The sequence below is a fragment of the Metopolophium dirhodum genome, chromosome 7 (assembly GCF_019925205.1).
Source record: "Metopolophium dirhodum isolate CAU chromosome 7, ASM1992520v1, whole genome shotgun sequence".
NCBI classification, from domain to species: Eukaryota; Metazoa; Arthropoda; class Insecta; order Hemiptera; family Aphididae; genus Metopolophium; species Metopolophium dirhodum.
This window is the reverse complement of record NC_083566.1, coordinates 37,544,931-37,557,877: the sequence shown is the minus strand read 5'-3', so window position 1 is coordinate 37,557,877 and position 12,947 is coordinate 37,544,931. Positions and strand designations below refer to the sequence as shown.

Sequence of the window (12,947 nt, the reverse complement as noted above, 5' to 3'; positions counted from 1 at the left end):
TAAGTTATTTAACTCTGTTACTTTTGTAACTTGTAACTTGTAACTACAGTCCGCGAGACCGCGACATGAAGTGGCCGATAACCGTAGTGATCCTAGCGGCCGTTTCTCGGGCGTATATCGATTGCTCCGAAATTACCTTTTTACCTGTAAAAAATCAATCGATTGCGCCGCGTATCAACTCCGCGAACTTTTTTACATTATTTGGCATATACAATACCTATATATTTTAATTATCATTATTATTAATTAATTGTTTAAAATTATGACGATCTTACTTCGTTTTGTAAAAATAATAATCATTAGATATATGAGTTATATTATTTTATTATATTAATACATATTACTATCCGTTATGGACTACATTGTTATTGTTTAAATAAAACTTACTTTATACTATTATGGCATACTAAGTGTACCCTAACCTATAGTGTTAATTAAAAAGGTTAAAATTCTGTATTATATGCTACTTTGGTTATTGTTTAATAAACAGTCGGCGGAATCAACATAAATAAATAACCGGCGGAATCAATATAAATAAATAACCGGCGGAATCAATATAAACAAAAATCTGGCGGAATTGATATTAAAACAGCGGAGTCGATAAAACCCCCCGTTTCTCCTCAGTGGTTCATAATGTAATAAAATTAACTGCCGTGTTTTTTTGAATTTACCATTGCAACGCGTAATCAACGCGGTAACTTCCCCCCCCTCCCCAAAACTCATATACAAATGATTTTATATTTCAATTTTAAAAGTGTTAACAAAGGCGTTACAAACCATAACCATTATTAATTATATTATTATTTTATCATTAATTTTACCGCCAAATATTATCAGTAATTTTGTTATTTATTTTCTATTTATAATTAATTTTTTTTCACACCTTTATGAATTTATAGACAGAAATTAGGACCGAAAGGGTTAAACGTAATTTACTAGAATTACTTTAAAATATTTTATAAATCAATTTGTTTATTTAAATTAAACTTAACAAACAAAAATACAAATACAAATACAAACAATTTTAAATTGATATGGTGTAATACACATATCTTATCCATAGTATTCTTCGCATTATCTTCTCCGTCATCACTCCAGTCACTGTCATCTGGTAATATTGTCATAATTATTGGTTCCATCTTAGTGTCCCTCATCATATTTTCTTTTTTGTTGTTCTCTTCCTGAGTTTCTTCTGCATGACGAACACATTTTTTCCAATCGTCTATTGTGGCTGCATCTAATGCCTCATGTGTTAACAGCTCAATATCAACCATTTTCAAAGTATTGTTAAAAAATTTCAAACAATGTGTAGTACTGTAGTTACATCGAATTGTATACGATTACATCGATGTTTATGGAATATATCGGTTTACGTCGCTCCGAAGTTACACTGCGTCACAGCTTAAGTATTGAAGTTTTGACCGTTTGCAATGTAACTGTGGCTCGGTAGGTTAGACGTAGATTTCCCAAACGTAGGTTGTGTTAGGCAGGTCCTAGTTCGAATCCGTCGTACGCTCTCCGGACGGCGACTGCTCTGTGCGTTTAACACGGCCGCCTATGAATTTTTTTGCATTAGTGCGACATTTATAATCCGACTATGTCTTCAAAATCGGTACTTACTTACAACTAACATGGGGGTCCGGAGGTCCAACTATGTTTTCCATTCTTCAGTTACCTACGCTACCAACGTGGTTCGTAATCCACCACAGGTGGATTGCATACCTGGTGATATACGCTTCGCATTATATCCGCAATTCCACGCAGTCAGATTGCCTACCTATGTGATTTGATGATTGATAGCTACACAATCTAACCTAACCTATTGACTACACTTTTTAACAATTTTAAAAACCAAAAGAAGCGGTCAAACGCCAGTAGCTCCTGGATATCATATCCAGCCTATCCATTTACAACGTTCGTGACAGATTGCTAGACGCTCCAACTTTTAAACATTCCCGTCAAAACGAAAAGCCTAATCCCCAATCCATATCTCTAATTCTTATCACAAATCCTCAACTTTCGTCTAACAACTTTACTGTCGTGACTTCTATAATTTAAACTACTCTTACTCCAAAATCTGTACCTACTCTCAACGAGTCCAATGGGCCCCCGGGTTTCACTTAAAGCCAGTCTATCTAATCTATCTAATACTATAAAATGAAGAATTTATGGAAAAAATCCCCTGTCACTCCTCTACTTGCGTAGTTCGTTTGTTTTCAAAGCTGATGTGTGGTTTGTACGCGATATCGGTCCATAGCCTTCGTAATCGCCAGCCGTTGGTCGTTATAATTGTTTTTTCGTTTTTTGTTTCGTCTTTTCAATCGCCGTTAGTATTTATATTATACTGTTTTTTGTTTTGTTTTTTATTCAGTAAATATTGCATTATATTATTGTACACATATTGTTTTGTCCTTAATAACGTATATCCTTAACGTAAACACATTTTTGTGGTTTGATTTAAATAAATCAATAATTCAAACATACATTATAATAATTTAATAATAATAATAATGGTCAGATTACATTTAATATTTAAACAGTGTGTAGATTCATCTAATTATATACGATTACATCGATGTATATCGAATATATCGGTTTACGTCGCCTCGTAGACACACAGCTGAAGTGTTGAAGTTTTGCAGCTAGGCTCGGTAGGTTAGGCCGTTAGGCGTAGGTTCCCCAAACGTAGGTTGTTGGTAGGTCCGAGTTCGAATTCATCGTCGTACGCACTACGGGCGGCGACTGTTTGTGCCGTATGGTTTAACACAGCCGCCTGCCGCCAGACTTTTTTCGATTTTTTTCCCCGTTATTTTTTATATAAATAATATAATATACACTATACAGGTACATGTTTATATTTATTGGTTAATATTACATTATATGGCTGTATATTATATATAGAGCGCGGATTTGTATGCACTTAAAAGTATTGAAATATGCCATATAATATGCAGTAAAAATCATGAAAATATGCAAAAAATATGTAAAAAATATGTAAAAATTTTTTATTTATTTAAAATTTACAATACAACTTATAATAATTAATTACTTAAATAGGTACTTCATAAAAAAAAATTTAGGGAATTTTCTGAAAAACTTAATTTATTTTTAAAATTTTATTTATTATTAAAATGAATAATCATGTGCATTTCAAGTTTTTCTTCTGTGAAGCTGTATCGTTTATCGGTTAACATATTTTTAAAGACTGAGAACGAACGTTCGACGTCAACCAAAGTTATTGGGGCATATTTGAAGCAACTTAATATTGTCGGGTCTTCATAAAGATCTTCGAGCTGAACGTTTTCGCCTAATAACACTGAATTAATTTTTCGTAGAATCTTCAGACCTTCATTTTTGTTGGAAAGCTCGTTTAGTTTTGTTGCAAGTGTTGCACCTTTCGATCCAGGAATAGAATTTTGTTAGAAAACGAACTCCTTATTTTTGGCATATTTACAATTTACAGACAACGACAATCGACGAAACTCAGTTGTATACTGGTATGTCGATAACTGACTGATACAGCAGGAGCAATTTAGATTATAGGTAGACACACATTTATTTTCGGCATATTAACGATTTGCGGACAACGAAAAACGATGTAACCGAGTGCCAAGTGGTATGTCAATAACCGACTGACACAGCAAGAGCGATTAAGTTTACGTCGTAATCGATTAGTTATCTTATAAAGGTTTAAATAAATATATATATATACATTATTATTTAGTGACTATGAAATTTAGTTTTAATTTTTCTACTTGACAAAATATTATTTTATACATTTTTTTAAATTTTCGCTTCAATATGCAATAAATTTTGAATTTTGCCAAAATATGCAAAAATATGCAATAACCTTTAAATATGCAGAAATATGCAAAAAAAATTTTCTCCATTAGCTTCAAATTATGATGAATCGTGGAGATAACTGACAACAATCCAAAAATATTAAAAGGAAAAAAATATGCAATTGCATAGAAATCCGCGCTCTAATTATATATTATGTATCCATATGTTATTTAAATTATTAGGAATTTAACACATATTATATTTGTTTGTTTGTATATTGTATACAGTATGTCCCAGAAGTCCCGTGTCACCACATTAGAATCTCCATGGAAAATCAATATATTTAAATGAATTTTTTTTAAAAGTGTTAAGTATGGAAATTCTGATTGAATACCATAAAATTCAATTTTTTTTAGAAATATCAAAAATTTTTTTAGGCAAATAATTTTTTTAAATTTCCTAGAGCCATTTTGTTGATCGTATTTTTTAAAACAGTTAAAAAAAATACTAAAATGTAATGAAAATTGTCCAAGTTAGAGCTAATTATTATTTTGAATTTCTAAGAATAATAGTTATGTTACCTATGTATGCGGGATAGGTTGAGAACCAATGGCTAACAGATAGGGAAGCCGCAATGGGTTACGATACAAACCTGCCACTTTTCATGTCGCGGACTATAGTTTCAAATTTTCTTGTAACTTAATATAAAATTTACAAGTTACAATTAATAGTTACATTGTTCTTTTTGTGCTTTGAGAATTCATAAATGGGTCAGTAAAAGCAAAATAAAATGAATACAAGATTCCTCATAAGTTTGTCTACCTTTATCAAAAAAAAAAAGTGTCCATACAAAAAGTCAAATTAAATTTTGCGTTTGAAGTTAGACATCAGATATTTTCCCGTAAATTAACAAATTCTCATCCAATGATTTTCTTATTTTGTTGTTATTCAATAACTCATAACCATAGATACTTTAAATGTACACCATATGTTTATTTTATCATTTTTTATACTTGATAAAATGTTTAAATTATTTTGACTCTTTTTGAGTTTTGTACGGACATTTTCAATTTATAATTTTTTTAGATTTTTTTTTAATAACTAAATTAATTTTTATCTGTTTGGTAAAAATACTTGAAAATTAAATACAAGACTGAAGGCTCCTCACACATTGTTACAATAGGTACCTTTTTAAAAATATTAAAAATACATGGCCAAGATTTTTTTTTATATTCGTTCAATTTGGTTTTTACAATTTATCTGGCCACTGGATATTCAGTGGCTGTATGATTATTGTTGGTACATCTTTTTTTCCTAACATAACGACCATAACGTGATTTTACCTAGCACCTGGCCGGTTAATAATTCTTTATACATTTACCAATATCACTTTAAACTTTAAATGTATCTTAGTTACATATAACTGTAACTTGTATCTAGTTACTCAACATAAAAATATCTAGTAACTTAAACTTGTAACCAGTTACAAACATTTAGTAACTTGCCCAACCCTGTATGCTCATTTTATCTTGTATCACTCATTTTATCGTGTCATACCGGCATTTGTAAAAACAATTTTCTTTCCACTTTACATAGACTTAGGACTGCCAACTTATGTATTTTATGAGTTTGTGCGGTTAAAATTTGTTAGGTAGTTAGTATAAATATATATTATTTGTTAATATAATCTAACAATAAGTATAATATTTATAATTTAAATCTTAAAAGTTGATCTATCAATATTAGTTATTAAATTGATAATTTTATATTTTTAATGATTTGAGAATTAAATATTATTATCATTGAAATGCATTTAATTTGTTTTGTTCATCTTCTTAAGATAATTTTCGATATATATGTTAGCCATTAGTTATTATTAATATGAATAATAAATTAATACACTATTAAGAACAGATGAATGTTTCTATATGTTACATACATTTTAATGTATTTTGTCTTACAATGTCTGATAGACAATCACATTGGTTGCCTTTTTATTAATGATTTTCATAACATGTATCAACAAGTTAAGTTCTATAATCATTGTTTTATAGTATTTAAAAGTAGATGAGTTCTAAATGTATATTTAAGTTATGTTCAAGTCTTGCGTTATTGTTTATACGGATATTTTTGCGCAATAATTAAACATAACAATACATTATTATGTTAAAATGTTTTGTTTCAGATTTTACATCAATTGATAGTTTTATTTTAAACAAAAGTAATGATCATAACACAGGAAACTCCTCAAGTTCATCAATGTCAGGAAATGTGATGATCAAAAAAAAGAAAATTAAAGATCACAAAAATAAAAATACTGATGGTAGAGTACTTATATAAATATTGTTCTTTTACATATAATATTAATTTATAATATTGTGTAGGAGAAGATCATGTCTATAGAGTAAAAGCATCAACATCAACTAAGTCAAAAAATAAGAATATTCATGAAAAACACAAACCAACCAAAGGTAAAGAATATTTATTGATAATTAGTATAATTATTAATTACTAAAATATTGATTTTATACTAATTTATATGTAAAAGATAATTACTTGAAAAAAAATCAACTCTTTGAAAAACCGCTAAAAAGAATTCTAAGGATATAATATAATATACATAAATATATATAGATTCTGATAAATAAAATAAATGAGCATTAATTTTTTGAATTTGAACATTAATTTCTCCGATACCATTTAAAACCATATTGATTTTAATATCATATAATTTAAAATTGTGCTATTATGATTTTTGTTCTATGACTTATCTAAATATAGTGTTAGTTTAAACCAAATTAATGATACCGAAATTTCTAGTTCTTCATGTTTAACAATTTCAACATGTTGCCAATTAAAAATATGAAAATTAAAGATCATAAAAAAATAAATACTCATGGTAGGGTTAATTAATTATTATTTCATATAAATGAATAATGTTCTATAGGAGAAGATAATGTTCGTAAAGTTAAAGACGTATTAACATCAACAAATGAGTCAAAAAATAAGAATATTTATGAAAAATACAAACCGACCAAGGGTAAATATTATTTATTGATATTGACTGTAATACTGGTTTTTATAATAATTTATTATATAATTTATAGGTCTAGCAGTTAGTTACATAAAAAAAACAAACCTCTATACAAAACTTCTAAAAAGCAAGTCTAAGGATCTATATTATATAGATTCTGATGATAATGATACGATTACTACCAACAATGTAAAAGGTGTCTTATTATTTTTAATTTTACTTTTTTATAAAATTAAATAAATAGGCTTAAATTTTTTGAATTTTTTTTCTCTGTTACCATTTAAGTTTATGATTTTATTTGCAATGACTTTTAAAATAATAGTTTCATTTGAGAGTAGTCATTTAATTCCTATTAAATACCTATATATTTTATAGAAAAAATGTCTAGATTCATTTAATATGGTTGTATATTTTGTTTTAGAGCTTGCTTCCAATGAAAGTTTTGCTTTGAACCAAATTGATGATTATGAAACTGGTTGTTCTTCAAGTTCATCAACAGTGTCTAACAAAAAAAATAAACGTAAAGATCGTAAAAGTGATAATACAGATGGTACTATTTACATACTTTTAACTATAAATTTTTACTTATTTATATATATTTTTAAAGATCATATTCAGAGAGTAAAAGAATGTTCATCAACACCAATACCCCACTTAAATATTCAAAATATTTATAACAAGAGCAAATCATCGAAGGGTAATCATTTTTTTTGTTCATGTTCATGGTAATATAAAGTTTTACATTGATTTAAAATATTTAAATGTATTGATTTAGAAGTTAATAACTTGAAAAAATCACAAGTATATGAAAAATATACTAAAAGCAAGTCCAAGGATGTAAAAATTAATGACGACAAATATAATTTTTTCAACACAGACCATAATCAAGGTAAGTAACCTTTATTATTTTTGTTAAGATTAAACTAAATACCTACATTTTATGAAGTCTAATACCTTGTTTAAATGTTGTTTCGAATCAGTTGAAAAATTCTCAGATACCATTACTTTAAACTTGCTTAGTTTAGTAACTGTTATTTATTTAATTTTGTTATATATATTTATTTTAGATATTACTTCTGATAAAAGCTTTACTTTAAATGAAAATAACCAACCTGGAGCTATTTCAAAGTCATCAACATCAACAAAAGTGGCAAATAAAAAGAAGAAAATTAGAGAAAATAAAAGTGAAATTACTGATGGTAGTGTTAATTGATTGATTCTTATGTTATATGAACTAATTAATAATGGTTTTAGGAGAAGATAATTTTTGGAGATCAAAACCATCAACATCCACAACTAGGCCCACTGATAAGATATTACTTGATGGAAACAAAAAATCAACTGAGTGTAATGATTATTTATTGATGGTGATGATTGTTGTTATTACTAATTTACGATATAATTTATAGGTCCACCAGTAAGTTATTTAAAACAATTAAAAGTTCATGAAAAACTTCTAAAAAGCAAGTCTAAGGATTCATTAAAAATAAATAATGAAGATAATTTTGAAACGGATTATCAACAAGGTGAGTTACATTTCCTTCTTTCCAATTTATTACTATTAAATAAAACAATTTTGTTAAGTTTATATTTTTGGGTTATTTAATTTTTCTTAATTTTCTGTAAATCGTTATTAATTTTCTTTAGAATTTAAATTTTAAGTGTTACATTAAAATGTAATATTTCAGTTACATTAGTTTTTTTTAAATTTCAGATGATAGATCTAATGATAGTTCTATTATAAATCAAAGCAATCGACCTGAAGTTTGTAGTTCCTCAAGTTCATCAACGTCAAGAAATGTGGCAAATAAAAAAAAGAAAACTAATCATTGTGAAAGTGGAAATTCTGATGGTAGAGTTGTTTTATTGGTAACTATTAGATAATATGAAATAATTGATGATGATTTTAGGAGAAGATCATTTTTGGAGACCAAAAGTATCAACATCAAAAGTGTCTAACAATAAGATATTACATGGTGAATACGGTAAATCAACCGAGGGTAAGGATATTTTATCGATGGCGATGATGATAAAATTGCTTATTTTTACTAATATATTATATAATTTATAGATAAACCAGATAATAATTTTAAAAAATCAAAAGCTTATAAAAAATTTCTTAAAAGCAAGTCTAGAGATGCATTTATAACTAATAATAATGAAAAGGTTGAAGCTAACTATCAACAAAGTGAGTAACATTCTTATTTTCTCAATTTAATAAAAAACAAATTAGAAACTCATTATGATTTTATTTTTATGATATTTTAATCTTAATTTTAATTTTATGTTAATTTTAATTTTGGGATAACTTTTTAAAACTGTTCAGCTAAGTAATTAGGTTTATTTCTTATTTTAAATTTGAATTGATCCGTTACAAACATATTATATTTATTTTTGATTCAGATTTTATATCGAATGAAAGAAATCAACCTGAAGCTTGCAGTTCATCAATCTTAACAAATGTAACAACTAAAAAAAAGAAAACTAAAAATCATAAAAATGATGTTTCTGATGGTAATGTTAATTTATTGATGACTTTCTCATACATACTAATAAATTATGTTTTTTTTTTTTAAGAAGAAGATCATTTTTGGAGAGGAAAAGCATTGACAACCGAGTCAAACAAAAAGATAAATTATGACAGAGAAAGAAAATCAACTGAGGGTAAGGATTATTTAAAGATTTTAAAGTTTGTGATTATGTTCAATGAGGTGTCGATAAATTTTTTTGACATTTAAAAACTTAAAAAAACTTAACTCTAGAATTTTAAAGTTACCCTTCTCCTGCCATTATATATTTTTAAAATTGTCCCTGACTATAATATTGCTTTATATTATTTCATAATAAATTAACATTATATAGGTCTAGGAGTTAATTACATAAAACAAATAAATTTGTATCAAAAACTTCTAAACAGCAAGACTAGAGATGCAGTTTTAAATTATGAAAAAAATCATTTTGAAGATGACTACCGACATGAAGGTAAATTATTATTATTTAATTCAGTTTCAATCATTGTTTATTTTATGTTGTTATAATATTATAATTTCAGATGAAACATCTAATGAAAGTTTTATTATGAATCAAAGTCATCAACCTGAAGCTTGTAGTTCTTCAAACTCATCTATGACAACAACTGTCACAAATAAAAATAAGAAAACTAATCATTGTGGAAGTAGAATTTCTGATGGTATTGTTATTTTAGTGATAACTATTAGATATAAACTAACTATTATGATTTTTAGAACATTTTTGGAGATCAAAAGCGTCAACATCAACAACAGAAGCCAACGATAAGATAATACTTGACAAATCAACGGAGTGTAATGATTATTTATTGATGGTCATGATAATATTGTTGTTATTACTAATTTATTATATAAATTATAGGTTTACCAGTTAATTATTTAAAAAAAATAAAAGTTCATGAAAAACTTCTAAAAAGCAAGTCTAAAGATTCATTAAAAATTGACGATATAGATAACTTTGAGGCTAACTATCAACAAGGCAAGTTACATTTCTTTCCATCCAATTCTATAAAATAAAATGAAACAACAACTTATCTTGTTAAGATTATATTTTTGTGATTTTTAATCTTAATAGAAATTGATGTGAATTTTACTTTGAGTATAACATTTAAAATTTGTTTAGTTTAGTAATAATATTTCTTATTTTATTTTTAAATGTTATTGATCAATTACAACTTACAAATATTGCCAATTTAACTGTATAATGATTTTTATTTCAGATGTAATTTTGAATGAAAGTAATCAACTTGGAGCTTGCAGTTCATCAATCTCAACAAATGTGACACCTAAAAAAAAGAAAACTAAAGAACATAAAAATGTTATGTCTGATGGTAATGTTGATTTATTGATGACTGATACATACATACTAATAAATTATTTTTTTTATGGAAAAGATCATTTTTGGAGAGGAAAAGCATCAACTTCGACATCAACAACTGAGTCAAATAATATGGTTATGTTTGTCAAAAGAAGCGAAGCAATTGAGCGTAAGAATTATTTTTAAATATGATTATGTTATTGTTATTATACTAATTAACTATATCACTTATAGGTCTTGGAGTTGATCACAAACATAAATCAAAAGTGTTAAAAAAATATGCAAAGAAAAAGTCAAATGATGTAGATTTAAATAGTGACAGCGAAGTTAATGTAGTTGGTGACTCTCTACTAGGTGATTTAAATTTAAAATAATTGTATTTAATTAATGACCACATTTTATTATATTCAATACTTGGTATTATTTAATTTTGTTCTGAATTGGTTGTGAATTTTAATTTATATTTTGATTCCATATTAAATTTGTGCAGTTTACTGACTTTATTTATATGTTATAATTAAATGTATTGTTCATTTAGAAATATTATTATTATGTAATTTTGGAATTTAATAAAATTAAATCAAAGACTTTAATATTGTTAAGTTTTTTTCATATTTGTTATTATTGTATTTCGTTTTGGATTGGTAAGGGGTTTTTTTATTTCTTTGATGACATTAAATATAGAGTGCAGTTTGATTTTTTAATATCATTGTTTAATCACAATGTTTCACTGATGCTATTTTATACAGATATTTATTAAATATTAACTTAAATATATTTACGAATATATGTATATAAAAAATAATAATCAACTTATTATTGTTTTAAAAGATTATTTTTTGTTTCAGATTTAACTTCCAATAGTCTTACTTTGAATAATAGTAATTTTTCTGATATTGCTACTTCAACAATAGAAACAACTGTATTAATTAATAAGAAGAAAATTAATAACCATAAAAATAAAGTTACTGATGGTAGGGTTAAATTTATTCATTCTAAAATTATTTCACCTTCATTCATCTTTAATAATTTTAGGAGTTAATTGTGTCAAAGAAGTAAGAGAGCTTAAAAAAGATATTAAAAAGAAATCGCATGTTGTAGATATTCTCCCTGACAAAGATGATAAAGTGATTAATAACTATCAACCAAGTGAGTTCTAACTTTAATTATTTTTATACTTATATTTTATTTATTTAAATCAGATTACTACAATATACATACACGGACACACATATGTAGATGTAAATATATGGTACATACGAGTACTTACATTGTGATTATAATTACCTACCCTATAGTGTGTAACTTGTGACTGTGCAAATGAGTATAACATCGATAGCGTATAATTTGAAGATTTGTTTTATTTATAAATTAATTTTTAATGTAATTAAACATAACTTTATTATTAATTTATTTATTGAGGAGATGTTTAACCAAGAAAAATGTAAAACATCAATTAGTTTTATTAATTAATGTTTATTATGGTGTAATATGTTGTATCTTCAATGTTATTTCCTACCCTCTTGGTACAGACAGGGACAGCCCTGTTAAATTACTATACAGATATTGAGTAATTCTATATTTGTTGCTAAAATTAATAATTATCTAGTTAGTAAACAATGTGTTATATTTTTGTAATAGGGGTTGGTTATATTATGTTAATAAAAATTTATATTTTTTAAAATTGTTTCTTTTATGTTTCAGTTCCCAAATCAAATAATGGAAATTGGTCATGTGGAAGTGCTAGTTCATCAAATTCAATACCTTTGTCAAATCATCAAATAGAATCTGATGACGATGCACATACCACAGATGGTTATTTTAATATTTTAATATTATTTTATATTAATTGATTAAAAATTTGTTTTATTTGTTTACAGACGATGATCAATATGTTAAAAACAGAAAAATTTCCAAAAAAAAACATAAACCTTTTGATGATGTAGACCGTAGTATTTTCGAGGCATTTGGATATGAAAAACTATGTAAGTATGCTATTAGTTGATTAACATTTAAATGTTAGTATTATAAAATTATGTATTTATGCTATCCACCATTAATCTGTTGATAACGTGCTTCAGGTTAAAGGAATATTTAAGCATTTATTCATCCCATCATCTGCACGCCACCGTAACATTGGACTTGATAGTACCTATAACTATACTAAGTTCATTCTTTCCACAGTTCCGAACCGTCTTGAAATATTTAGAAAGCTTTCCCAAGTAGGGGTTCAATGCATTTAATACTCCCCAAAACAAACATTATGCTTAAAATTGAGTTGCAA

General features: G+C 26.4%; 1 protein-coding gene across 12 annotated transcripts in view; it reads left to right on the top strand.

Annotated features, from left to right (window-relative positions):
• LOC132948020 (MATH and LRR domain-containing protein PFE0570w-like) overlaps positions 1-12,947 on the top strand; it is a 67,067-nt gene that overhangs the window by 40,632 nt on the left and 13,488 nt on the right. For 5 of the 12 annotated variants that reach the window (XM_061018256.1, XM_061018252.1, XM_061018253.1 and 2 more), the window contains exons 26-50: positions 5,969-6,106; positions 6,168-6,254; positions 6,731-6,823; positions 6,891-7,013; positions 7,239-7,367; positions 7,425-7,514; positions 7,593-7,706; positions 7,885-8,016; positions 8,072-8,164; positions 8,227-8,343; positions 8,532-8,669; positions 8,728-8,817; positions 8,889-9,005; positions 9,221-9,331; positions 9,398-9,481; positions 9,680-9,799; positions 9,870-10,007; positions 10,063-10,140; positions 10,208-10,324; positions 10,566-10,832; positions 10,898-11,017; positions 11,512-11,637; positions 11,699-11,812; positions 12,368-12,478; positions 12,544-12,648. In XM_061018256.1, coding sequence (XP_060874239.1) covers positions 5,969-6,106; positions 6,168-6,254; positions 6,731-6,823; positions 6,891-7,013; positions 7,239-7,367; positions 7,425-7,514; positions 7,593-7,706; positions 7,885-8,016; positions 8,072-8,164; positions 8,227-8,343; positions 8,532-8,669; positions 8,728-8,817; positions 8,889-9,005; positions 9,221-9,331; positions 9,398-9,481; positions 9,680-9,799; positions 9,870-10,007; positions 10,063-10,140; positions 10,208-10,324; positions 10,566-10,832; positions 10,898-11,017; positions 11,512-11,637; positions 11,699-11,812; positions 12,368-12,478; positions 12,544-12,648 — 2,952 coding nt within the window. Of the gene's footprint in view, positions 1-5,968; positions 6,107-6,167; positions 6,255-6,730; positions 6,824-6,890; positions 7,014-7,238; positions 7,368-7,424; positions 7,515-7,592; positions 7,707-7,884; positions 8,017-8,071; positions 8,165-8,226; positions 8,344-8,531; positions 8,670-8,727; positions 8,818-8,888; positions 9,006-9,220; positions 9,332-9,394; positions 9,482-9,679; positions 9,800-9,869; positions 10,008-10,062; positions 10,141-10,207; positions 10,325-10,565; positions 10,833-10,897; positions 11,018-11,511; positions 11,638-11,698; positions 11,813-12,367; positions 12,479-12,543; positions 12,649-12,947 lie in introns of all 12 variants that reach the window. The other 7 variants (XM_061018263.1, XM_061018258.1, XM_061018257.1 and 4 more) reach the window with 6 other exon arrangements.